At 48.5% G+C, this 27677-nt stretch overlaps 1 protein-coding gene across 1 annotated transcript; it reads right to left on the bottom strand.

The window, feature by feature from the left end:
* Positions 1 to 17582: 17582 nt before the first annotated feature.
* On the bottom strand, positions 17583 to 20823 carry Chac1 (ChaC glutathione specific gamma-glutamylcyclotransferase 1). Its single transcript, XM_032903969.1, has 3 exons — positions 20413 to 20823; positions 19471 to 19506; positions 17583 to 18708 (listed from the first exon to the last, which is right to left on the bottom strand). The coding sequence occupies exons 1-3, from the start codon at positions 20641 to 20643 to the stop codon at positions 18307 to 18309; spliced, it is 669 nt and encodes a 222-aa protein (XP_032759860.1). The 5' UTR covers positions 20644 to 20823; the 3' UTR covers positions 17583 to 18306.
* Positions 20824 to 27677: the final 6854 nt, after the last annotated feature.

Below are 27677 nucleotides of genomic sequence, written 5' to 3'. Positions count from 1 at the left end.
GAGGACCTGGACTCGGTTCCCGGCACTCACAAAGCAGTTCACAACCTTAGGTAACTCCAGTTCCAGGGCATCTGACTCCCTCTTCCATAGGCACCAAGCATGCGTATGCTGCGCAAACATACATGCAGGCAAAACACCGTACACATAAAGCTTTTTGAATAATAAAAAGAACTTTACCAGCTACTATAGTGTTGCCCTGGGCTCAATGAGTATAAAGTCAGTAGGGGCTTCAACTCCTGGGCCTCCTCGGCTCCCAGTAATTGTCAGTGCCAGCAAGTTTGCCAAGCCCAGGTCAGAGATTGGAACCTGGAAGAACAGACGTCTGGGGAACTGATGTCTCTCTGAGTACAGCCTGATTATCAGTGTCCTTGTTCACCACACAGGAGGCAGGGTCGAGGTGGCCAAGAGGAGGCTCTTGCCCAGTGTCCTAGCAGGCTGCATTTAAAGCAGGCCCTCCGTAGGCTAGACTTGAGTGTGGAGGACATCGTGTCTTTAAGTTATCTGCGTGTTTGCCTCTAGTTTAGCTTAATCTCACTGGGACTCATGTTTTACTGTCCTGCTTTCTGTTATTAAAGGCTTCAAACCTGTTCTTATAAGGTCTCTTTAAGAGATAGAGGCCGACCTTTGACCTTCGGGGCTGTTTTCCAGCCATCAGTACTGACAGTTAGATTCTTCCCTGCCAAGGGTAAATAGTCTATTTAATCATGGTTTCAGATAAGCAAGTGAAAATCAAGGCTGGAGTCTCATCAACCCTGAGTAATCTCTGATTTTTATTATAGTAGACCACAAAGGGCAGCTTTTCCCATTCCTGCCGGGAGGCATGATAATACCAATCGGGATTATAGCATAGGATAACACAGCACGAATGGGGCGATGATCCCCATTCTGAGCATAAGGAATCAGAGCAGGAAGTGTTGGCACAGACATCCTGTTCTCAAGAAAAAGGTGAAGTAAATAAATACCATGCAAGTTCAGATCAACAGACTGAGTAAGATACTGAAATTCTCACTCATGGGAGTCAGGGTTAAATACAAAGAATTCCAGGGAATGTGGATAGGCATGGGGTGGTCAGGGGTGGCCGGGGTGGTCAGGGGTGGTCAGGTATCAACCACTTGGAGAAGAAGAATGGAGTGGAGCTGGCTAAGAGGAGCAGATGGAGGATCAGAAGACCAGTGAGGGAGAAGCAGGAAAGGCTTGGCTTTGTCAGGAAGGTGGGTGAAATGTTGGGGACAACTTGCAGGGGCAGGTAGCGGGGACAGGAACAGACAGAAGAGGGTGTTGGGGGAGCAGTGAATGAGGAGTCATCTCACCTGCAGATGGACATGTGAGGAAAGGAGCAGATAGAATATAGGCTGGAGATGTTACAGGGCAAGGAGGAGGCGCTGGCCCATGATGGACCGTTGCTAGGGATAGCTGAGGAAATAAGATACATCATGGGTAAAGATAATCAGGTTTCAAGGAGGGCATGAACCTGGATAAGTTATTATAGCTCGGGAAGCCAAACTACTTTAGTTTTAGGAACAGTCAAAATGGAGGAGCTTCACAGAATGGCAGGATTGCAGAAATGTGCTGCAGGGCTTTTTCTACATACATGCAACCTTAAAGGGAGGGTGGGGGTGCCTTAAATCCCAGCACTTGGGAGGCAGAGGCTGGCAGATCTCTGTGTTCAAGGCCAGCCTAGTCTACAGAATGAGTTCCAAGACAACCAGGACTACAGATTTTATGTGTATTTTACCTGAATGAATACATGAATACATCACCATTGCCTAGTGCCTTTAGAAGCCAGAAGAGGTCCAGAAACCCTGGAAGTGGACAGCTGTGAGCTGCCACATGGGTGCTGGGAACCAAACCAGAGTCCTCTGGAAGAGCAGTCAATGCTCTTAGCCTCTACTTACAGTGTACAGTAATGACATCAACCAAGTGCCTGGGATCTGGTTCAGTTGGCAAACTGCTTGCCTATCATGCATGAAGCCCTGGAGTTTATCCCTAGTACAACATAAAACTAGGCATAGTGTAAAACAACAAGTAATTCGAAGGCTTTGGGAGTGGAGGCAGGAGGACCACCCTAGGCTACACAGATCAAGGCTAGCTCGGTTTACATGAGATTCTGCCTCAAAAATAAAGTAATAGGGGACAGAGAGAGCTCAGCAGTTATGAGCACTGGCTGTTTTTATGGAGGCCCTGAACTCAGTTTCCAGCACCCACATGGTGATTCACAGCTACCTGTAACTCCTGTTCCAGGGCAGCCATCTTCTTCTGACTTCCCTGGGATGGGTGCGTGGATCCATACATGCAGTGAAACATTCATATACTAGGTCAGGCAGTGCTGCGCGCCTTTAATCCCAGCACTCAGGAGGCAGAGGCAGGCAGGATCTCTGAGTTTGAGGCCAGCCTGGTCTACAGAGTGAGCTCCAGAATAGACAGGGCTACACAGAGAAACCCTGTCTCAACAACAACAAAAAACTATTCATGCACATAAATTAAAATAAATCTTTATTTAATAAAATGATAGGTGCTGGAGAGATGGACCCAGGTTCACTTCCCAGTCCCCACATGGTGGCTCACAACTGAAACTCCAGGTCCAGAGGATATGACGCCCTCTTCTGGCGTCCATAAGCACAGCACACACATGGTAGACAGACATACCTGCAGGCGGAACACCATATGCACAAAATAAAAAGTGATGAATAGATCTTTAAAGAATCCACATACACACATTAAATAAATAGTTGAAAAGTAAAATGTCATCTCTAGTTAATAAATATTCTTCATAAACAAACACTCAGGCAAGAGGAGATGAACCATTTTTCTCTCCCACAGATGAACCCTTTAATCTTCTGACTCTGTCCACAATGACACTATCCATATGGGCTCAGCCCCCCACTGACGTTCAGATGGGATCTGGATTGGCTATTTGCTCCCTGGGGACAACAGGGTTCCGGGGTTAGGACAAGGTCCAGGGCCCAACCCAGTAGGATGAGCAGTGTGGTCCCTGGTGCATGTGGCCTTTAGGAGCTGGCTGTGTGGTCTGAGAGCTATATTTAGCTGCATCAGATGCTACTGGCTGTGTGGTGACCCACAACTGTGCTGTTGATAAACAAGCCAGTAGCCTCTGGCAGCCCTCCTCTTCAGCTGGGCTTGGGAGTGACGAGCAGAGGAAGGCCAGGGCCTGGGAAGCCCAGAGAACGCTCCAGTCCTGTGAGCCCTGCCACCTCTCTCCCTGCCCTTCTCCCACCACACAGGTCAAAACTGTCTGCCCTGCTAAGCGAGTTGATTCATTTATTCACGTAGCCATGTGTTCCCTTCAACTCTTACCCATTTATCCAGCACAGCCTTTGAGAGCCTGAGATAGGCCAGCCTCTGAGACACCAAGGATGCAGTAACAAGAGCACACCAGTTCTTGCCCTCATCACACTAGTGAGATGGATTATAGAGCTCATTGGCACGGAAGTAATCAGTATCTGTCTGCACAGCAGTTTGAAGGGTGCAGTGTTTTCCCCTAACGGGATATCTCAGTCCAAGAACAGGAAGCAGCTGTGGTTAGCAGTTTTCTTCTGATGCTAAGGACATTGCAGCCCAGAAGAACCTGGTTGTGTGTGTGTGTGGGGGGGTGTTTTAATTTTGTTTGTTCTTTTGAGACATTGTTTCATGAGAGGCCTGGCTGATCTAGCCCAGACTGGCCTTGAGTTTGTAGCAATACTCCTACCTCTGTCTCCTGACTATTGGATAAGGTGAGCATCACCATACCCAGCCAAGACCTACAGAGGCCAAATGGAGCCCTGCTTGTTTTCTTATGGGAGTTTATTGGTTGGTTGGTTTTAGAAAACTGTTTCACTTCGTAGCCCAGGCTAGTCTCAAACTCATTATCCTCCGTTATGTCTGTTAAGTGCAGGGACCACATGCCCAAGCCACCATGCTCTCTGCTTCTTCCTCCCCCTCCCCTCTTCCCTCTTCTCCTCCTGCCTCTCTTCATTCTATTGAGACAGGGGGTCTTTCTATGTAGCCCAGGCTGCCTCATACTCCTTAGTAACAAGAACTAAAGGTACAGCTCATTGCACACCCTGTTAGAGCCCTCATCTTTCCTGGGAGGGGGGGGAAGAGGCCACTGAGATTTTAAAGGAACTGTTTTTGACCCTGTTTTTCAGTTCATACTTGAGATGCCCAGACAAACAGGAAACATGCCTTGTCAAACACAGCTTAGCCAAGTGGTGGTGGCTCACAGCTTTAATCCCAGCACTTGGGAGGCAGACACAGGCAGGATCTCTGAGTTTGAGGCCAGCCTGATCTACAAAGCACAAACCAGGACAGCCAAGGATGCACAGAGAAACCTTGTTTCGAACAAACATAAACAAAACTCAGACACCTTAAAGCAGGAATTTCTAGACTTTCAGTCCATATTCTTGCTCTGCATTTGAACAGTAATGGTCCCTGGCATTCAGGGTGCGGTCCAGGCCCACGCAGAGTGGGAATGCTCTAGGTAAACCTGCCTCTTCCCTTCCTCCTGCAACCCTACCCAGCCTACCTCTGCTGCATGGTTGTCTTCTGAGTGGCAGCCTAGAATGCCCCTCCAGCCCCTCCCTTCCCTAAACAGCAATGGACCCGGTACTGACTGGGGGCCTTCAAGAGATGGCGAAGTGGCCTTCCACCCACCAATGTGACAAGACATGAGCCCCTACTGTGTGCAGGCTAGACAGGACAGATCTAGTCTCCCCCATCAATGCTTCATGGTCTGTTGAGGAGCCACCATTAACAGGAAGGGCCGAGTGCTCAGGCATAGCTCGGTGGTAGAATATTTCCTGGCAGACTCGAGGTCCTATAGTTCACCCACAGTAACAACAAAACAGGGTGTGAGCAATGCACAAAGAGAAGGAACGAGTGTCAGGGACACGTGACAGCCAAGACCAGACCTGGGTGGTTGCAGGAAGTTGAGATTCAAGGACAACTTCCCAGGGAAGGGGACATCTAAGGGACAAGTCACTCAGGCCCAACCTGAAAAGGAAGAGACATTCAGGATGAGGGAACAGAGGTGTGAGAGTGAAGAGAGCCCCAGTCGCGCACTGGTGTTTTATGCCTCCTAGACTCCATGCTCTGGGACTCCGTGCCCTGGTCTGCTCCTCTGAGACGCCCTGGGCCAGGGATGAATGACACGGTATTCCATACCAGCTCAGCAGCAACTCCGCCCTGACCCAGTGTCCATCCCAGACAGTGCCCTACCCCCTCTCTTGTCCTCTCAGGGCTGGGGACATGACTGCTGCTGGCTTCAGGTTCCAACTGTGATGAAGCCACAGGCTGGATGCATACTGACCTGAATCCTCTGCTCCCCCGACACCAGCAGGCGACATAGGACAGGGAAAGACAGCATGGTGCCGCAGTCAGAGTCAAAGTGGTAATTACTACAGAAGATCCGCTCTGGGCATGCACGGAGACTCAGCCATGGGCACAATAAAGGAACCACTCAAATTGCAGCTCCATAATTTGGGGGAAGGTTTTTTTACTGTGGATAAGAAGAGAGAGGACATCCAGAAGCATCTGGGAGAGTCCAGAGCAGAGAGAAAGAGACAACATGGCCAGGGTTAGGGAAGGGGGAGGGGTAGAATAGCAGAGGGGAGGGAGGGTAGAGAATAGCAGGGGATTCTCTTATAAATGGAGGAGGGGGCCTGGAACAACCTGGGGTCTAGCAGAGGAGCAGGAGAAGGCAGGGTGAGAAGGGTGGGGAGGCGAGGTGGGCTCCTAGATGCGTAACAAGTACCTACTGGAAGGACCTCAGGGAACCTGAAGGCTACAAGGACTTTGGTAGGCAACCACAGGTTTCAGTCAATGGACAGCCTATGTGCCTTCTGCCACAGTCAAGGGAAATGACTCCTTCTGGCTGGCAGGAACCTGTTTCACAAGGTCTGAGGAGAGCTGACTTTTATGGAACTGCCAGAAGTCCTATATAGTTCCGCTTGGATTGAGCCAGTTTTAGACCTGGTCAATGAGTCTGCCCTTAGTTTGGGTTTGGGGGGTGTCATGCCCTTTGGACAGTAAGTAAGGTTTGGTCTGCTTTACCGAGGGCATCAAGGTCATGGCCTCCCGCAGACTGAAGGAGATAGTTACCCATGCCTGGCTAGTCTGCCCTTGCCCCTGTGGCTTCCAACCCACATTCCTGAGCTGGGCATGACATTCAGACAGAACATCACCCTAGAGAGGCAGCCTCAGAGTCTTTGCATCTGCGTGAGCTTTCCATGCACCCCTTCCCTCCAAGGTGATAGATAAATAAATGCCTTGGGGTTCAGCCGGGTCATTTCTCACAGGTTCGCTGTGTGAGTCAGTGCTGTGCCTCAACCGAGGGCACACAGCTCCGGCTCTCGGGACCGTTCTACCTAGCGCAGACAGAACTGAGCCAGCCGATCATGTTAAATCCAAAGTGCTGGGCCCGAGGCAGAAGCAGGCAGAGGTGATGGAAGTGGCACCAGAGTGGGTGCTGAGGGGTACAGCAGTGGGTGAAGGTGTTGATCATAAGGGCATTTGAGTTGGGAAGAGCTGGATGATCAGAGATAGTGGGAGGTGGCTCCAGGAAGCTTGAATTGTGGAGTAAGGATTAGGCAGGCACAAAGGAAGCTAAGGCCACAGGGGGAGCAGGGACCAGATTCTAGGGCTTTGTCCTGAGGGACAGAAGAAGCTATCAGAGGCTGAAAGTGTGAGTGGGTAGATTGTAGGTAGAACAATCAGAAAATAAATACACTGAACTTAGAACTGTCAGGTCCAAAAGAACAAATGGCTATCAGGGGTGCCTATTAGCACACTAAAGCATATGCTGGCCACCAGGTTCAGTACCCTTGGCTCTTCTGACCTGATCCCTACCCTAAACTTCTCTAGCTCATGGGCTTTCCTTCCCCCAGTTTCTCATTCCTATATAACACTGCCATTTTGGCCATGTGCTCTCTTAGTCCTTGTCTTAGTCAGGGTTTCTATTCCTGCACAAATATCATGACCAGGAAGCAGGTTGGGGAGGAAAGGGTTTATTCAGCTTACAAATTCACGTTGCTGTTCATCACCAAAGGAAGTCAGGACTGGAACTCAAGCAGGTCAGGAAGTAGGAGCTGATGCAGAGGCCATGGAGGGATGTTACTGGCTTGCTCCTCCTGGCTTGCTCAGCTTGCTCTCTTATAGAACCCAAGACCACCAGCCCAGGGATGGCACCACCCACAATGGGCTGGGTCCTCCCTCTTTGATCACTAGTTGAGAAAATGCCTTACAGCTGGATCTCATGAAGGCATTTCCTCAAGGGAGGCTCCTTTCTCTGTGACAATTTCAGCTTGTGTCAAGTTGACACATAAAACCAGCCAGTATAGTACTCTTTTTTTTTGTCTTCCTTTATCTTGCCATCCTCCTGTTCCCTCCCTCTCCCTTTCCCTCTCCTCTCATGCCTGGGTCCAATCTGCTGGCCATGCTCCATCTACTTCTTTCTCTCTCTGTTCTAGAATTTTCCCAATATCTCAGGCTTTACTCTCCCCCATATCTATAATAAAAACCTTCCCCCCAACAATACCTTGGAGCAGTCATGTCTTCAGTTTACACAAGAACTATGAAGGTGGATGACTTCAAAGGACTCAGCGGCAGTCTGGGGTCATGGGGTAAGTATGAGGATAGCAAGGGTAGGGCAGAAATAGAGATCATGGAGATATGGAGATTGTCTGTGTAGGGCCAGAGCATCTGCAGGCAGGTGAGCAGTCAGGTCTGGAACAGGAGGTCTCCCTTGGGCTAAAAGCTCACTGGTCCAGAGAAGAGCGCTAAGTGAGCTGCAGCCAGAGCAAAGCCAAGAATAAAGACTAAAGTGCAGACAGAGGAGCAGAGACAGGAAAAGTGAGAGCCAGCAGTGTGCAGTGCAGACCAGAAGAGATGTGAGAAAAGGGAGGCCCAGGTAAAAACGATGCCACTAGGGAGGGCTGGTTGTTACAGGCCAACTACCAGAGATGACCACTCGGACATGGTTTATAGCCAACTGAAAGTCTTATTCTAGTCAGCTGAGACTACACTCAGGTATTCAGGACCACATATAGTGTAGCCCCGGTGTTGAGCAAAAACCACATCATGGTATCTTACTCATCAGCTGGAAGTGGTTTTCACAAGCAAGCAGGTTCACAGAAGCTAAGATAAGCAGTTAGCTGGAGGGGGGGGGTCCTTCAGCTCAAGCGGGCAATTTAACAGAAATAAATTAGCTGGGACATCTCGACCTTAGGTTAGAATAGAGTTTTGATAATTTTCCATGGGATTCTCCATCAAGGAGATCGAAATCTAGTTAAACCTGAAATGGCCTCAACAAGAATACAAGATGGAAGCTGTATACTGCTTTAATCTGGAGGGCATGTTGTCCTCCTTATAACCCAGGAAATGCCTGGGGTGAGGCCAGGAGTGGACCTGAGGAAGGAAGGCAAACTGTATAAGAGGAAGGAGAATAGCCTTCCCAGGCCCCACCCCCAACAGTGTCCTGAGCTGGACCCCCTCAACTGTGGGTAGGAGGGCACAGGATAACCTTGGAATGCTGGCTTTGACCAACCTCCTTTGATAACATCTGAATCTGCTAATAAAGCTGCTCTGTTTGGATCTAGCTGTCTATAGCCACCATGTTATTAACTGTCTAAACTGGGATACTTTTGAGGACAAAGTAATAATTACTGCAGGACAATCGAGTAAACTAGGACTATGGGCACACTGGGATATGTGGTCACCAGCCATTGGCAGGAGGCTGTGCTTGGAGCTCCCACTCTGGTCCTCAGGGACTCTCTATGGCCCTGTCACCCCTAGTTCAGTCTTAGGCACTAAAGTGAGGCTTAGGCTTTGCCTACTGGGACCCTGTTCAGAACCAGGCTTAGACGGGATGTATTCCCATCCATGGGCTCGCTTCACACCGTCTGCTTGTCTGAACACTCTTCGGGAAAACACAGCTCCCAAAGGAATGGGATCCTGTCAGTGGTTCAGTGTGGGTAACCCAGAGAAGTTTCCCAATAACTGTCAGTTCTGAAAAGGTGCAAAAGTCAATGTGATCACTTCCTCCCTCCTGTCTATGACCCTCTTGGGCAGTGTCCCCCATCCAAACACATCTTGAAGTCCTCAGTCTCCTCTATTCTCCTTGCCTGACATTCGTAGCCAGGCTGAAAGGCAGGGGTCTCCACCACCTCTGGGCCCCAACTCTCATTTAGTTCACACCAGCCTTTGCCTGGTTTGTCAGTCACAGTACATCCCTGCCAAGTCCTGTCCAAAATGCATCTCTCCATACTATAAACACAACCAACAAAAAACACAAAGGAAAAAGAGAAAGCATACTAAAACCAAAACACACAGAAAACACATCACCAGAAAACACAACTTCCCTGTTTAAAAAGAGAAAACATCACTTCCTTCTTTATCACACCCCAGCTTTATCTGGCCCCTCAGGGGATGAAGAATTCCACCTCCCTGTCAGGTCCATCAAAGTCCAAGATAGCTAGCATCCTAGCCCTTCACACCTCTACTCCTACCCTAAACCTTCTCCAGCTCATCATAGGCTTCCTTCCCCACAGCTACTCATCCTTCTTATAACCCTGCTATTCTTGATATGTGCTCTCTCCCTCCCTCTCTCTTTCTCTCTGTCTCTCCCTCCCCGCTCTGTCTGTCTCTGTGTGTGTCTCCCCTTCCATCTCTCTCTCCCTCTCTGTTTTTGTTTGTCTCTTTGTCTCTCTCTGTCTCTCTCTGTCTCTCTCTCTGTCTCTCTCTCTGTCTCTCTCTCTGTCTCTCTCTCTCTCTCTCTCTCTCTCTCTCTCTCTCTCTCTCTCTCTCTCTCTCTCTCTCTCCCTCTCTCTCTCTCTCCCTCTCTCTCTCTCTGTCTGATTCTCTCTCTGCTCTAGCTTCTCACACTGCTCCTCTATTTTCTAGCTCCTGCTGTTCTCCCCTCTCTCACAGATGGTCCTGCCTATCCATATCCAGTCTGTTCAGTCTACTCAGAACTCTCTTTTTTAAAGTTTTATTTATTTATTATATATGAGTACATTGTAGCTAAGTACACTGTAGCTGTCTTCAGACACACCAGAAGAAGGCATTAGATCTCATTACAGATGGTTGTGAGCCACCATGTGGTTGCTGGGATTTGAACTCATGACCTCTGGAAGAACAGTCAATGTTCTTAACCACTGAGCCATCTTTCTAGCCCCTATTCTGATCTCTTCCAGATGCCTCCGCTGCTCTCTCTCTCTCTCTCTCTCTCTCTCTCTCTCTCTCTCTCTCTCTCAAACTTAACCATACCATGGAGTGGACATGTCAGTTTATAGATTCCCTCCTTTTCTCCGTGTCTCCTCCACATGTGAGCCCTGCTACTTCCCAAAGCCCTACCAGAACCAAGCAGCCTTGGGTCCCCAAGCTGTTTGTCTGGTCCCCCAGAGGGGCAGTCAAGGGGCCTCTGGCCTCCTGCAGACTCAATAAGCCACACTGAAATGGCTGTTCTGGGAAGACACCCTACAGGAACGGGCAGGATGGTTGAGGGGGGTCCTGAAAACTCTGAAATTCCAAGATTGACACTCCATCTTCCCACCTGAAGTGTCTTCCAAATGATAAAGTAACCAAAAGCAATCTGTTGTGGCCAGATGTGGTGACACACCCTTTCAATTCGTTCAGAAGACAAAGGCAGGCAGACCTTTGGGAGTCCCAGGCCAGTCAAAGCTACTTAGTGACACCTGTATTTGTTTGTTTGTTTGTTCATTTGTTTGTTTAGGGTTTCTCTCTGTAGCCCTGGCTATACTGGAACTCCCTCTGTAGATCAAGCCTCAAACTCAGAGATCTAACTGCCTCTGCCTCCTGTGTGCTGGGATTAAAGGGATATACCTCCACTGTCTGTCTAATACATGTTTTAAAATAAAATTTTTTTGTTCTTTTTTTAGGAACTGGGGACTGAACCCAGGGCCTTGTGCTTGCTAGGCAAGCACTCTACCACTGAGCTAAATCCCCAACCCCAAAATAAAATAACTTTTAACAAAGAATTTGTCCTTAATGTTCCTCCATCAGAAAATTTCAGAGTATGGGTTGGGAGCCCCTAGGGCTTCTTAAAAACTTATCGGGGGAGGGGGGGTTTTGGGGATTTAGCTCAGTGGTAGAGCGCTTGCCTAGGAAGCGCAAGGCCCTGGGTTCGGTCCCCAGCTCCGGAAAAAAAAAAAAAAAACTTATCAGGGAACTTAGGAAGTCTTTTTTGCCTCTAATTTCCTCAGGAATGTAGCCGAGTTCCACACAGGCTACACAGCCTATGACAATTTGCAACAGAGTGAAGGCTGAGGCAGGCAGGAAGCCAGTGGGCTGTGCTGGTAGGCACGAAATACAACAAAGATGCCTCTCCTGTCTCTAAAGTGATTTTGAAAATACAGTTTTCTTCTCCCTGACTTCTGAGCTTGTTTGTTTCTATTAACTTTGGTGCTGGAGTATGATCCCAGAGCCTTAGACACCTAGGCATATGTTCCACCATTTAACCATAATCCCAGGCCTTTGGTTTTATTTTCTTGGCTTATTTTGTTTTGTTATTGTTGTTTTGAGAGATGGTCTCCCTATGTGCCCAAGATATGATTTGAAACAGTGTTTCACATTGTTGCCAAGCCCCACCTGGGGCCTGTGTTCCTTAGCTACAAGAGTATTAGCATCACAGATGTGTTAGCATCCTTAGTTCTTGTTCTTTTTTAAAATTTAGTGTGTGTGTGTGTGTGTGTGTGTGTGTGTGATTTTTGTATTATGTTTATTTAGTGTTTGTTTGAGTGTATGCATGAGTGAATGCTTGTGGGTGTTCTCATTTCACAATGCACATGTGGAAATCAAAGGACAAACTTTCGTACTACATCACTGCCCAATGATGCAAACACAATGGTCATGCCTGGGTGTCAGAAAGTGCAGGTGGGGAGTAAGGGCAGGGTGATGTACACCAGCCTAGAGCTCAAGAAGGTCCTGCCAACAGACACCCTGCCTCTGAGCAACAATGAGATGAAGAATGATTCAGTACAGGGTCAAATTTTCTCAATCTACTTTAGTAAGGGTCCAACTTCTCTAGCCCACCACTCACCAGGGGTAGTGGAAAAGAAATGGTATTCGGATATGGGGGAACTGGATCTGTTTAGAAATTGGAGATTCCAATCTTCCTTGTTCTCAGTCCAGTCTACTAGCAAACACCAAACATGAATCAGCAGCTGCAGCCCAGTGCTCTAGGCAGACATCACACAAGAATCAGCAAGGGCAGTTCAATCTAGAAGGAACTGAGAGGCTCGACAACCAGCCCAGGTCCTGGGAAGTGGCAAGAAGCTACAGGAACCTCGAGAGAAGTTCTCTATGAAGTCAGCACAAGCAAAGCTCAGCAACACAATGTAAGGCGAACCAATGCATGAGCGTTGTCAGCGAAGACGAGTGAGGCAGAGCAAGGGAAACCAATACTTGCCCTCTCAGTGTCCGTGGGGTCATATTTACATTCCTTCTAAATATCGTGCATCCTTTCATGTGTTTGCTATGGCAAAACATCCTTTCACCTGTGTCTGCTTCAGCAAAACATCATTTGACATAACCGACTTTCCAAAGAAACCAGAAGTTTCCACTTCTGTTCAGTTTCTGATTCAATCTCCTTGGAAAGACTTCTGTGGTCCATGCTGCTGCCAGAGGAAATGTTGGTGTAGTTGAGGTCCGTTCTGTCACTGCTGCCTTGGATTATGTTGATTGTGGTCTGTGCTTCCTCCAGGGGCCATACCGATGTCTGTGATCTGTGCTGCTTCCACATGTTGTGTTGATGATGTCTGTGGTTCGTGTTGCTGCTGGATGTTATACTGATGTCCATGATCCATGCTTCCTTTGGGACCAGGTCGATATTCATGATCCCAGATGCCCTGACTGCTATGGGCAAAGAAGCTTCCTTTGCAGTATATTGATGACTGAATACTCATAATAGTGAAAGAGAGACATTGAAGGCTTCTGTGATAACCTCTTCCTGCCTTTCCCCCAAAATAAAGGGGGAAGCTATTGAAGAGAGTATTTAAAAACCGTGATAAAGGGGTTGGGGATTTAGCTCAGTGGTAGAGCGCTTGCCTAGGAAGCATAAAGGCCCTGGGTTCGATCCCAAAAAAAAAAAAGAAAAAAAAAAAAAAAAAAAAAAAAAAAAAAAACCGTGGATAAAGATGCTTAAGTGTAGTTCTTCACAGTTGATGACTCCTGGCAGGGCGTTAGGGGTCAGGAAAGTCTCAGTTTTCTTTAAGGGGCTGGCCACTGAGAGTTGTATGCTCCAATGAGTATACGGGCAAAACAAATGGGAATTGGTGGTTTGTTTGTTTGGTCTTGGTTTTTTGTGACAGGGCTCTCGAAAGTGTGTGTTGCTCCAACTGTCCTGGAACTAGCTCTGTAGACCAAGCTGGCCTTAAACTCACAGAAACCAGCTTGTCTCTGCCCCCAGAGGGCTGGGGTTAAAGACATGCATGACCACTGCCCAGCTTGGGTTTTTGTTGTTGTTGTTGTTGTTGTTAGCTTTGGGTTTTGTTTGTTTGTTTTTAGGGTACAAGGGCTGAAGGGTGGGAGGGTGAACCTGGGAAGAATGGAAGAGAGTGTGATTGGGGTGCATTGTGTGAAATTCCCAAATAATTAATAAAAATATTATGTTGGGATAAAAAAATGTGCACCAAAAACAAAAACAAACAAATAAATGGCAACCCTCAGGATTTGGTTCTCTTTTTTTTTTTTTTTTTTTTTTTTTGGAGCTGGGGACCAACCAGGGCCTTGCGCTTAGGCAAGCGCTCTACCACTGAGCTAAATCCCCAACCCCGATTTGGTTCTCTTTGTCCACCATGTGAGCTCCAGGCACTGAACGCAGATCACCAGCTTTAGTGAGAAACATCTTTCCCTGCTACACCATCTCTCCAGGCTTCCTGTTCTTACTTGCAATTTAACTGTGTTTTAAACTTCTCCATTTCTATTTCCTTCTAAAAAATGTTTATTATTGTGGGAAGGTTGTGTGAGTGTATGATGTGTGTGTGTGTGGTATGTGGTGTTGTGTGTGTGTGTTTGTGTCTCTGTGTGTGGTGTGTGTAGTGTGGTGTGTGATGTGTGTGGTATTTGTGTATGTTCCTGTCTCTGTGTGTGATGTGGTGTGTGTGTGAGTGTGTGAATGTATAGTATGTGTGTGTGTGTGTGTATTTGAGTGTATGAGTGTGTGGTGTGTGTATAGTGTGGAATGTGTATATGTGTGCTGTGAAATGTGGGGTGTGTCCCTGTGTGTGTGTGGTATGTGGTATATGGGGTGTGTGTGTGTGTGTATGTGTGTGTGTCTGTGTGTGCATATGTGGAGGTCAGAGGACAGCTTTGTCCAGTTAGTTCTTGTGTGTGTGTGTGTGTGTGTGTGTGTGTGTGTTTGTTTGTGTTTGTGTGTGTGTGTGTGTGTGTGTGTGTGTGTGTGTGTGTGTGTGTGTGTGTGTGTGTGTGTGTGTGTGTGTGTCTGTGTATGTGTCTGTGTCTGTGTGTACATATGTCAGAGGACAACTTTGTCCAGTCAGTTCTTGTGTGTGTGTAGCATGTGGTGTGGGATGTATGTTGTTTTGTGTGTGTTATTGTTGGGGTATGTGTGCATATGTATGGCATATGGTGTGGGGTATGTGCTGTTTTGTGTGTGTTGCTGTGTGTGTGTGTTGCTGTGTATGTTGTGGTGTGTGTGTGTGTGTTGTGGTGTGTGTGTGTGTTGTGGTGTGTGTGTGTGTGGTGTGTTGTGTGTGTGTGTGTGGTGTGTGTTGTGTTGTGGTGTGTGTGTGTGTGTGTGTGTGTGGTGTGTGTGTGTATGTGTGTGTGTGTGTGTGTGTGTGTGTATGTGTGTGTGTGTGTGTGTGGTGTATGTGTGTGTGTGTGTTGTGGTGTGTGTGTGTGGTGTATGTGTGTGTGTGTGTGTGTGTGTATACATATGTGGAGGTCAGAGGACGCTCTGTCCAGTCAGTTCTCTCCTTCCATATTTTCCTGGGTTCTGGGCACTTAGCTAATCAGGCTTGTCCGGCAAGTGCTTTTACCCCTGAGCCATCTCGCTGGTCCTAGATTCTATCTCTAGTGTCTATATCCATTGTTTTGTTTGTTTGTTGACACAGGGTTTCTCCATAGGATTTCTCTGTGGATCCCTGGCTGATATGGAACTTGCTCTGTAGATCAGGCTGGCCTTGAACTACAGAAATCCTTCTGCCTCTGTCTCCCTAGTGCTGAAATTAAAGACATGTGCCATTCATGACTGGCTCTATACTCACTCTGTTTTGTTTATAAAGGGCCTGAGACTCATGTGCCTTCTATACCCTCAGTTAAGTCTCTCTTTCCTTGTGGCAGCCAGATTTCCTGGGGTACCTAGTTGCCCCTGACTCCAGCGCCTGCTACCAATCTTGCTTTCCCATCCCTGAGGTTCCCCAATGTAGGTGGCAAAGTCTAGGGGAGGAAGTGGAGTCTGCATTTGAGCTGCTTTCCTTTCTTTGTCGTCCCTTTGCCTGTTTCCTCCAACCCAGCACCTACTCCTCTTGGCCTAACTCTAAGCTCTCAGATCCACTCCTGCATATGTGGCTTGCCCCCTTTACCTCCAGCCAGCAATCCTACCAGGCAGCAGGGTTTGTTATGCACGCCACTTTCCTGCTCACGTCCAGCAGGGCCCTCCACTGACTCAGGAGGAATGTGCAGCCACAGCCTGACACAACTCACCCCATGGCCAGCATCTGGCCTACCACCTGTTTAGCCCCATGTTACCTCTGGGTGCTAGCCCATCTGACCTTGTCTCCCCTGAGGCACACAGTGTTCCAAGAATCACTGTCCCCAGAGGTCCCTTCTGGACTCCCTCACCCAGACAGCCTTCTCTGACATCCATTGACTTGAGTCAGGGGACCTGTTTAGGTAGTCAGATTTTACGGAAAAATTGTCACTTGTCACCACTAGTTCTAGACTCCAGATTCCTTGAGGGAGACTCCTTCATGCTGCATCATCAATACCCTGAGAACTGTGCATGACAGTTCTAGAAGAATGGTAGCTTAAGTATTGCCCTGTGGGGTAGGGCCACAACCTCCATCACGCCAGACACTAAGGCACTGGATTGCAGGTTGAAGGCCTGCCTGAGCTACAGAGTGAGCTTTGGCAACTTACTAAGACCCTGTTTCAAAGGAAAAGGTAGGGCTGGAGGGATAGCTCAGTATTTAAGAACACTGGCCGCTGTTCCAGAGGATCCCGGTTCAATCCCCAGCACCCACACGGCAGGTCACAACTACCTGTAAACTCCTGTTCGAGAGAATCCAATACCCTCATACAGACATACATGCAGGCAAAATACCAATGCACATTAAAATAAGTAAATTGCATTTTTAAAAAGGCTAATGTGTTTCAGTGGTAGAGCACTTGTCAAGTTATAAGGGCCTTGAGTGCCTAGGTTCAATCTTTGCTACCACAACCCAAACAACAATCAGAATTGTGTTCCATGTGTGCTGTCGGTCAGACTTTTCCATCTCAGCTTGCTGCCTTCCAATCCAGAGCGTCCTGATTTGCCCCAGGAGGACTGGGGTATGGCTGCCAAGGGCTCCCTGACACCGACTGCCTCCTGTTGTGTTGTCCTGACTGGGTTCCCAGAAGAACGTGGCTATAGTCCACGCTTTTCTCCTCAGCAACCAAGACATGAGGCTGTCAAAACACAGGCAACACAACGCAGCATGGCGCTCTTCCCGGGCACACGCCTGCCCAGCTGCTCAGAGATGACCCTGATGGACACATCCAGACCCATGGGGCACTGCCCACAAAAACAGTAGCACATGTATCACCCAGCCTGCCCCATCCACCACTTATAGGCAGCATCCTCTAAAGAGACAGCTTAGAGCAATTCTGAGAGCTTCCTTCCCTGGCACTGAGCAGTAAGGGGAGGGGCTAGCCTGCACTCAGACTGTCCTACTGTTAAGGCAATCAGCTAGGAGTGGCTCTAGGAGGTCATTCACTCCCGATAGAGAAACTCCTGGTCAGGCTAAGATCTGGGAGTGGTGATGTGTCCCCAGGATATGATAAGCAACATCTAGGGACTTGCAGGGGTAGCAAGGTGCAGGGGGAAAGGGACCACTGTGGGTGACCTGATAGGTCAGGATCAGAAGCCATACTACATCCCCTTGAAACACTGGGAAGAAAAGGAACATCAATTTCAGGCCACAGGATGCTTCCCTTGGCATTGCCTAAGAAGTCGTCACTGCTATACCCCAGCTGAAGTGCTCCTTCCATAAGAGCCCATGATCTGAACTGGCTTTCGGGAAAAGACAGTGGCTGGCCCTAAAGATGGAGGTTAAGTGTAGCCTGAGTTCAACAAACCAGTCTTCTGGACAGCTGGGGGAAATGAGGCACAGGACCCCCCCCCTCCCAGAGCAGGGGCAAGCTTGCTGCTCACAGGTTTGTGGATGAACTCTGGGCATTCTTTGTATATACCAAGTCCTAGAATGGCCCATGGCGGCAGTGAACCCTGCCCTCATGGCCTAGGCCCTGAGAGAAGGCTGAAGAGAGGAAAGAGGCTTTTCCCTTCTTGGGAGCCTTTCCAAGGTTTACCCCTCACTTTCCCAAGCCCTGTACAGAGACCAACCATATTCCGGCAAAGGTAATTAAAGATAGTTTATGGATGACAGTGTGGGTCAACGGAGAACAGACAAGGACCTGTAGTGACATTTCCCAGGAACAGATCAATGGGTCTATAGGAAGTGATCCAGACAAACAAGCAGACAGACAGAGGGATAAGGAAATGAAAACATGGGGATGCTGTGTCTGTGCATAGGATCCAGCTCTGCCCTGGACTCTGTCAATGACGAGGGATGCTGGACCTTGGTCCTTGAAGAGCTACTTCACCTCCTTCTCTGCTCTCCCTCATCCAGAAGGCCAGGAACATGGGCAGGTGATGCTACCAGGGTTGGGGTACTCTGGGTGGACGGAGGATCAAGGCTCTTGGAGGCTCCCTGGGGTTTTGGGGACCTGGGTAGTGTGGGATTAGCAGCAGCAATGGGGGTGGGGGATTCTGGTTGGTACCAGAGGACTAGGGCAGAGCCACCGCACAGCAGGGCCCACATCCAGGGCAGGTCCCCCACCTGCCCTGCCCACCACACCAACATGGTGCAATAAATAAAGTTTCAAGTAATAAGTCAGGGTCAATGGAGGAAGAGTTGGAGGCTAATAAGCAGGCAGGGGTATAAGACACAAAGTCCCCTGGCCACCCGCCATGCCTTCTCAGCTTTCTCTAGGTCCATCAAGTCTATCTCAAGTACTGCATGCTGACGTCCACCAGTATCCACCGGACACTCCATGCAGGAGCTAGGCTCCTCAGATCAGTGCCAGAGGCTGCTCGGAGAGGTAAGAGCAGGGCAGCAGGCTTCCTACAGCATCCACGATGGCTTCCAGGTGCTCATCTTGTGCCTGAGGCCCACAGAGCTGCATGAAGTCTGCCAAACGCAACAAGTATTCAAGGTTGTGGCCAGAGAAGCCTCGGCAAGCAAGGATCTGTGTGGCAATGACCTCTTCGGGAGCAGGGCCCAGGTAGCCAGGGTTCTGTGGGGTGGCCACATAGGCCAGTGCTGTGAGGGGTTGGTCAGGGGTGTCTTGAGGATAAAAGGTGACTTCCTTAGTGTCGTAGCCACCAAGCACTGCTTCTCTCACGTTCAGGTACTTCAGTGCCTCGCTCACCTGCTCCCCTCGAACCTGGTATGCCACACCCCAAGTGCAGCCCTGGGGGAAGATAGAGACACCTCCAGTCAGTCACAGCGCTCGTTGCTGGTCCCACCTTCATTCTAGAATGTTTGCCTAGACACTCCACACCTGTGTTCCATGAAAGAGGTCGGGGGAGTGGGGAGCTGTCTCAAGGAGTAGATGTAGTTGCTACCTTGCCTGATGAACTGACAACCTAAGTTCAATCCTGGGGACAGGGCAGGCATGGTAGGAGAAAAGAATTTACTTCTACATTTGTCCTCTTGCTTCCACATCTGACCTGTAGCACGCGCACATGAGTGCACATCAAATAAGTGTAATTTTGAAATTTTATGTGTGCCTGGAGACCTGTTGACCTTGGAGGCCAGAAGAGTCTGATTCTCTGGGCCTGGGGCTACAGATCGTGAGTTACTGTGTGGGTGCTGGGTATCAAATCCAGGCCCTTTGGAAAAGCAGAAGGTGCTTCTGGTTGCTGAGCCATTTCTCCATTACATTTTTTTAAAAACTGACTTGTTTGAGCCACCCAGAAGCAATACCTTTCACCCTATTCCCCTTGATTTTTGTTTGGAGACAAAATCTCATATAATATAGGCTAACCCTGGACTCACTACGTAGCCAAGAATAACTCTGAACTCACAGAGATCCATCTTAACAAGACCCTCAGGTGATTCTCCAAGCACAGAGTGAGCTAGGCTGTACTTTCACTCAACCCACACAAGAGCTCTGACTCTCTGCACCCTGATATATTGGATCCCAGGATTCCCTTCTTGACTGAACACTTACCTCATGATCTTCAAGGAGGGTCACCACTCGGCCAGGCTAGACAGGAAAGCAAGATTTTGAAAAAGACAAATTAGATATTAGCACTTCCAAAAGGACTGTGAATGTACCTTAGTGGCAGGGACACTTGCCTATCATGCACAAGTTTTTAGGTTCAATCTCCAGCAATACACACCACACACACACACACCACAGAGAGACAGAGACAGAGAGACAGAGACAGAGAGAGACAGACACAGAGAGAGACAAACAGAGGGGGGGGGAGGGAGGAGGAGGACTGAGCTTTAATGCTGTTGTGACTTGAGCCTATGGTCCCAGTACTCCAGAGACTGAGAGGGAGGAGGTTTGTCATAAGTTTGAGGCCACATAGCAAGAAGTAGGTAAGATCGAGGAGGAGGGGGAAAAGGAGAAGGAAGAGAGGAAGAGGGAGAGGAAGAAGAGGAGGAAGAAAAGAGGAAGAGGGAGAGGAAGAAGAGGAAGAGGGAGAGGAAGAAGAGGAGGAAGAGTAATTGTCTCTGTCAACAGCCAAGAGCGCCAGCCCATGTCCCAAGCCTTGGGGAAGGCCTTTCATCTAGTGACGTGGAGTGATGGACAGATATGGAAGAGACAAACAGTGGGTGGCCCAGCTCAAGAATCCACAAGTGCGGGGTTGGGGATTTAGCCCAGTGGTAGAGCGCTTGCCTAGCAAGCGCAAGGCCCTGGGTTCGGACCCCAGAAAAAAAAAAAAAAAAAAAAAAAAAAAAAAAAAAGCCCCAAAAAAAAAAAAAAAAAAAAAAGAATCCACAGGTGCAATCACCAACCTGATTCCCGGGTACACACATTTAAACCACAAACCAGGTTTACACATTTCCCTTAGTTAGCCCAGGGTCCCTGACATTCCAGGACATGGGTGCCCACTCTCCTGCCAACCCCACCCCACTCCTCTGGGTACAGAAGGATGCTCACCATCTTATCGCTGCCCCTGTGGAAGGTGTCTCCCTGCCAGAACCGTCGGCTATAGCCACGTACGAAGCCCACACGGCTGTCGCTGTAGGCAAAGTCAGGCTTCCACACTAGGGAGCCGTACCCGAAAATCCACAGGGCTTGGGGGTCGCCATCCTCCCAGGAAGGCTGCGCGGATGGTGCAGGGGACAGTGAAGGAGGCGGGGTGCTCTGGGCTGCGGACTCCTGCTTCATGGTGCCGGGCGCAGGGACGGGCCCGGGCGGCCTCCGGGGCTGGTCTCCGGCACGGGCACGGAAGGACCGACGGACGCGTACACCTGGCCTGGCACCGATCGGTCGTTCCAGCTGAGTGGTCCCTCCAGAGGCGCTCTTTAAACCCTCCGGCCAGGAAGGCCCTCTGACTGCCTCCAGCTGTCCCGGTGATTGGGGCGGGGCAAATCTCTTTCTGGCCAATCACCTTTGGATGTTGCTTCTCGGTTAACCGCGCCGCCCTCCGAGTGGGTACCAGAGCAGCCCTCCCCTGGGCCAACGCGCGTGCTGATTGGTTCGGCTCCTCCTCCATGGCAGACCTGGCAGGAGTGATGCAACGGCGGGGAAGGTTTCCCCAGAACTGGCATGCAGCAAGGGTGCGTAAGATTGCGTCAGGCTGCGGGTACTGGAAACCGGCCTGGAACTGGCGCGCGCACCCGCCGTCTCCCCGCAAGGCCCTGTCAATGGTCTGATCGTTGTCTCCCCCGCGGTCCGGCAGTGCACCTGGCAGAATCATTGGCGCCCAAAGCAGTGGCCGGTGCAGGGCACGACCAGAAAGAATGCTTTGGGTGGCATGAATTCTTGCCTTTGGTGCCCCGCCTAAAAGCACGCACTGCAGAGAAGCTGTTTTGAGCACCCTCCGCATTCCACTCTGGTGCCTCACGCTCTTGCCCACGTGAACAGTTGGAGAAACTGAGTCACGGGGTGGTAAAGGTTTTTTGCAAAGGCTGCAGCTGAGTCAGGCTGGGTGGTACAAGCCTGCAGGCCTCACGTGAGGGATACGCCTGGGCCAAATGTGAGACCCCAGAGTTCAGGCGAGTTAGAAGAAAAGCCAATACTGCCCTAGGGTAGAGCAGTCATGTTGAGGATGGCTGCCAGCACCTGTGGTGCAAGGCCACAAAGAGAAGAGTGCCACTTTCACTCCAAGGCTATGAGTTTCGTTCTCTCCAGCTTAAGATCTTGCATCAGTGGTCAATTTATGTAGGTACCAAGGTTTGGGAGAATGTTGGTTAAGGAGAGCGTAGAGAGCTAAAGGCAGCGCAGCTACAGCCTTTTCCCATAGCTTCTTGCCAGGCAGTGGTTATGTGTCCTAGCACCGACGTGGGCAGTCCGGCACCAGCCGTCTCCTTGGCAGTTACTCTCTGGCCCGAACTCTGCAAGAGCCACCATTGGCAGGTCTCAGGAGCTGTCTCCCCAACAGCTTCTCTGCACCTGGTGGAGCCAGTGCCACCCCACACTGCAGGCTGGAGGGGAGGCAGAGTTTGACTCCCTAAGCAGCAGCAAGAGGCTGCCCCTCTTGGGCATCTCTCACTGGGAAAGGGAAACAGAGCAGAAGGCCTTTCACTTGGATGAAGAACAGGAGTGAGCTCCCTGGTAGTGGAAACTGTCAGTGCGTTTATTTATTTAACCCCAAAATTATAAAAACAGGGCTGATTTATCCCCAAAGTGTTTCTCTCCTCCTTCCCTCCTTCTTCCTTCTTCCTCCCTCTTCCTCTTCCTTTTCCTCCTTCTTCCTCTATCTCTCTGCCTCCCCCCCTCTAGTGTGTGTGTGTGTGTGTGTGTGTGTGTGTGTGTGTGTGTGTCCACCTCTAGCTGGGCTGACCTGGAATTCACTATGCATCCTGGAACTCAGAGAAAGTGTTAAGGAGGCTGAGTACAGAGACCTGGAGATTCAGGCCAGCATGGGCTACAAAGCAAGGCCATGTCTCTAGATAAATAAATGTATGGATGAACGGAGTGCAAAATATTCTTAAAAGTTGGAAGAACTTCTGTTTGTTTCTGTTGGTGGGAATAGAACACATGTCCTCACACTAATGTGCTTTATACCTATGGGATATGCCTGGCCCAGGATTGGGTTCCCTATGAGGATCACACATTACCTTTCCGACTGGAAAATTGTTGAGAAAAGTGGTATAGTATGTGGTAATTTTCCTCGTTGCCACCATGGTCCATGTTTATTCTCCCCTCTCTGTCCCCTCCTCTCTGCCAGTCCCTCTTAGTACTCCCTCTCTGCCGCTTCTTACAGAAAATAGCCCCTAAGAAAGAATCTTCCCTCATCACCTTGGGTGGGAGACGGAAAACTGATGCATTGTTGAAAATATGAATCAGTAGAGAAAAAAAAACCCGTGACCCCCTCATTCCACCCCGGGGAAGTGTTCAAAAATATGAACAAAAGCCATGTGCCTGAAATTTTAATGTTTGTTATTTATGGCAGCAAAAGCAAAGGAGGAAATCCTTAAATACCTAAAAATAGTTAAGCATTGAGTAAGTTGTCAATCCACACGCCACAGAAGTACACAGAGACACACAGAGAAAGCAAGTATCCAGCCATATATGATAACAACGTTGGTACACCTAACTAAATCTGTGAAGCTATTAGACACAATTCTACGCGGCCGTGCTTACTGGCGTTGAAACACTAGCTATGATGTATAATTACACGAAAAACAGGTTGTAAGATAACCTAATATAATTTCTCAACTTAAAAAAAAAGTCTGAGATGAAACTGAGCGGTTGAATATTTGCCTAGCATGTGTGAAGCCCCGAGTTTCATTCTCAGCTCTCAGAAAAGCAGCAGACTGTGGTGCTTATTTGCATGGAGAGATCTGGAAAAGCTCACGAGAATGCTCAGAAGTAGGCACCTCTGCTCCACCACGGCCTTGAGACAGATGGCAGAAAATTTGGACTTTGTTTTTGATACTCTGGTTGGGATTTTAAAAAGAAAAGATAAGATTTTTTTTAAAAGAAGTTTAGTTCTGTCAAGGGCGATTGCCCACATCTGTAATCCTAGCACATGGGAAAGCTGAGGCCGGAGGATCATGCATTTAAGGCCAGCCTGGGCTATATAGTGAGATCTTGTCTCAAAACAACAAGGCTACTTTTTAACTTCATTGAAAATCAGTACAGATTATGAAGACATTCTAGTAAAAATGCAGATGACTGCATAGTAAACCAAAAATGCAGGACATGCACAGTCACATGAACAATGGTAAAACTATTAAAAACAAACACAAGGTGTGGTGGCTCAGGACCGGAACCCCAGCCCTGTGGAAACTGAGGCAGGAGGCTGGCTACAAGTCTGAGGCTAGTCTTGGCTACATAGTGAGTTCCAAGTAAGCCTGGTCTACTGTGTGAAATCCTTTTGCAACAAACAAGTTAGGGAAAAAAATGCCTGAATAATGATGGAGACAGCTAATACTAGTGTTGAGTGAGGTGTGGGTGTTGCAGTTGAGAATAGGTGATGTTTGACGAGATGATTGTTCTTTATTTACTTTGTGTGTGTGGGTAGGTATATACACTCGAGCATGTGCGAAGGTCACAGGGCAACTTTTGGGAGTCCCCGAGAGCCAATTTAGGTCATCAAGCTTTGTGGCAAGCCGTTTTACTCACTGACCCATCTCATCGGTCCTGAAATGTCATTTCTGTTTGTTTTTGCCTGTTGTAACAGAATCTGGTGTGTGTCCCAAGCTGTTATGAACTTGCTACGTAGCTGAAGATGACCTTGAACCTTTTATCTTCCTGCTTCTACACCTTTAACGTTGAATTGCAGACATGTGTCAACAACTCTGATTTGTGCAATTCTGGGATGAAACCCAGGGTTTTGTATATGCTAGGCAAACATGCTACCAACTGAGCTACACCTCCAATTTGAAATGTATTCTGTTTTTTTGAGGCAGAGTCTCACTATGAACCTCCAGCTGGCCTGGAACCCCCTACATAGACCACAGTGACCACAAACGTGAACTTGATCTGCCTGCCTCTGCCTCTGCCTCCCAAGTATGGGGATGCCATCCTGAAATGTAAATTTTAAATAATAATAATAATAACTTTCAAATATTAATGTTCTTCTGATGAGTAAGTAGTAAACACCAAAGGAAGAAATACATAACTATCCAAAATTAGTTAAATGTTTAAGTAAATTGTGCTCAATTCACATGGCAGAAATGTGCAGTGAAAATTTAAGTAGTGGTTTCTTTTAAAAAACACAGAAATATTACAGGAATACAATTGTTTTAATTGTATTGTTTTAATCCCAGGTGTGGGATATGGCGCTGCTTCACAGCAGGTGACTATGATTTGCCTCCTGCTCTAGCAGAGATATGATTTTGCCAGCTCCAGACAGTTTCCTCAAGTGTGTGACATTTGGAACTCTGGGGACTTTCAGAGGATATGTAAATGCTAGAGCTGGGGTGGAAGGGCCTGGGTGGCTGGATGGTGGTTAGATTCGGTTTGTGCAGAAGAAATGAGAAGAAGAGATTAGATATCTTGACAGCAAAGATCAAACTTGCCCCCAAGGAACTTGTCAGCAGGAAGGAGTTCAAGGCTAATGTTGCCCCCTTTCCCCTGTATCCTTTTCTCTCTCTTACTAATGTTAGGCGGTTTGAAAAAGTGGGGAAAGGGGATAAAGAAGGGTAGAAGGAAGAAGAACCCACAAATTACCAAACATACACATACAGGCACACATGCACAGAAACACGTAAACATCCAACCATAGGTAGTAACATAAAGTTGATACAGCCTATTAAACCAGTGACTCCATTCTATGTGCCTGTACTTGCTAGCATGGAAATTCAACTATAATGTATAATTAAATGAAAAGGCACATGTGTCTCAATTCCCTGGGGAACACAGCCTCCATGATGTTGGTCTTCAGGCCTCTTCCTACCCAACCAAAGATCGAGAAGCTGATGCTATCCAGACAGAGGTGGACACTTGCTCTATGTTCCTTCAACCCCTTAGTCACTCTGTTTATCCATCCTCTGCAGCTCCTGCTTACATACCAGAAACAATAATTTATTGGCTATTTTCCCATGTGCCTGGCAGTATCCATTCTAATTATAAATTTCTCCTGGGAGGCAGATGCAGGTGTGGCTTTGAGGCTAGCCTGGTCTATACAGGGACTTTTAGGCCAGCCAGCGCTACATAATGAGACTTTGTTTCAAGATAAATAAAAAGAATTATAAACTTCTTCATTCTGTTAGAAGGTAAATATAATTTCACAGATAAGGACACAGGAAAGTCGGACATACAGCTCACAGTGGCATAGTGTGGTTACAGAGCCTGAGTCTAAACACAGGTGGCCTAGCTCCAAGCCTCCTTACTGAATCTTTTGGTATCTTTCTTCCATTAAAGTGAGAGCTCCCCAAAAATGTTTTCATCTCTGAAGGCCCAGGGGAGTGAATCCAGTGATAGCATGCAGAAGATCCACAGACTTAGTGAGAACAGGGAAGAAGGAGAGAGAGGGGAGAGGGAAGGACAGGGCAGAGAGGGAAGGAAGGAGGGAGCAGGGGGAGGGAAAGGGCAGGGAGGGAGAGGGAGGGAGGGAGGAGGGAGGGGATCAAACACTTGCTCTTACCTTGAAGGCCAGGGTATTATCTCACTCAACTCAAGCTCAGCACTAGTTGGCTAAGGGGAATCTTCAACGCCCTCCTGTTGTCACCTTTGCCCAGTCCCAGTCCTTATTTCTCTGTCAACATCCTCTCCCAGGTAGTAAGCCATTCATGTAGCAAACATCTCAGCTTTCCATCTAGGGTACCTTCAGGAGGGCTGCTGATGTCATGCCCACAGAGGCACCAGCTCCCTGGAGGTGACGATGGCTGAAGCATTACCTCCACTTTGCAGCGTCACATGTGTCGGGCACATGATGTGCACCTGGCGGCTTCCTCTTTCGGATCTTCCCAAATTAACTTTTCCTTATTGTTCTCTCAAAAGCAGGCGCTTCCCGCTCCAGACACTTGGATCAGCAGCCATGGCCAACGTGCACGGTTATCTGAGACAGGAGAAGCATTTGTTTTCGGAGATAAAGAATTTCATAAATTAATCATGCTTAAGGGTAACGTTACCTTATAGAACTGCTGATGTCAGTAGGATGCCCAGCCCGCCCAGGCATAGGCTCTGAGCTCGGGTTTGAGTCCCACTCCACATGTATAACCCTAAGTATGTTGTCTCTGCTCATCCACGTCCTTAACTGTGAAATAATAGGAATGGCATTCACCTCGTGGGCTTAACGAGGGCTGAAGCCCTTTAACCAACGTCTGATGCATGGTTGACTAATTATTTTTGTTTAAAATTTACTACTTTCCATTGTATACAGGGCAGCGTCACAGGCTGTCTCTCTGTTGACTCAGCTCTGAAGAATTGAGTGGCTTAGAAATGTGATCAGGATTCAATAGAGGCAAACTCTAGCCTTCTTATTGCCTCTTCTTAGCAGGAAATTCACAGACTGGTCTGGACAGGGCTTCTATATGCCAGGCAAATAATCTACCACTGAGCTGTATTCCCGGCATTCTTTTTGGTTTTATAGAGATTGGTTTATAGAGGCAGGTGGATATTTGTGAGTTCAAAGCCAACCTGGTTTATATAGTGAGTACCAAGATAGCCATAAATACATAGTGAGACCCTATCTCAAAAAGAATTATTCATTTTATGTATATGAGTGTTTTGCATGCTTGTATATATGTGTACCATATATGTGCCTGGTGCCCAGAGAAGCCAGAAGGGGTATCAGACCCCAAGGAACTAGAGTTACATATGGCTGTGAGCAACAATATGGGGTTCAGAAACTGAGTTCAGGTTCTCTCCATGAGCAGCAGGTTCTCTTGACTGCTGAGCCATCTCTCCAGCCCATTTTTGTTTGGTTTGGTTGTTGTTAGTTTAGTTGTTTGTTTGTTTGTTTTGGGGTGTGTGTGTGTGTTTGGTGATGTTTGGGGGGTGTTTGTTTGTTTCTCTGTGTAGGTCTGGCCCTTGCTCTGTAGACCAGACTGGCCTCAAACTCAGACATCTACCTGCCTCTGCCTCTGCCTCTGCCTCTGCCTCTCTGCCTCTGCCTCTCTGCCTCTGCCCCTCTGCCTCTCTCCTCTCCCTCTGCCTCTCTCTCTCTGCCTCTCTCTTTCTGCCTCTCTGCCTCTCTGCCTCTGCCTCTCTGCCTCTGCCTCTCTGTCCTCTCTGCCTCTGCCTCTGCCTCTCTGCCTGCCCCTCTGCCTCTGCCTCTCCTGCCTCTGCCTCTGCCTGCCTCTGCC

Source organism: Rattus rattus, chromosome 5 (assembly GCF_011064425.1).
Source record: "Rattus rattus isolate New Zealand chromosome 5, Rrattus_CSIRO_v1, whole genome shotgun sequence".
NCBI lineage: Eukaryota > Metazoa > Chordata > Mammalia > Rodentia > Muridae > Rattus > Rattus rattus.
This window is presented reverse-complemented; position numbering and strand designations above follow the sequence as displayed.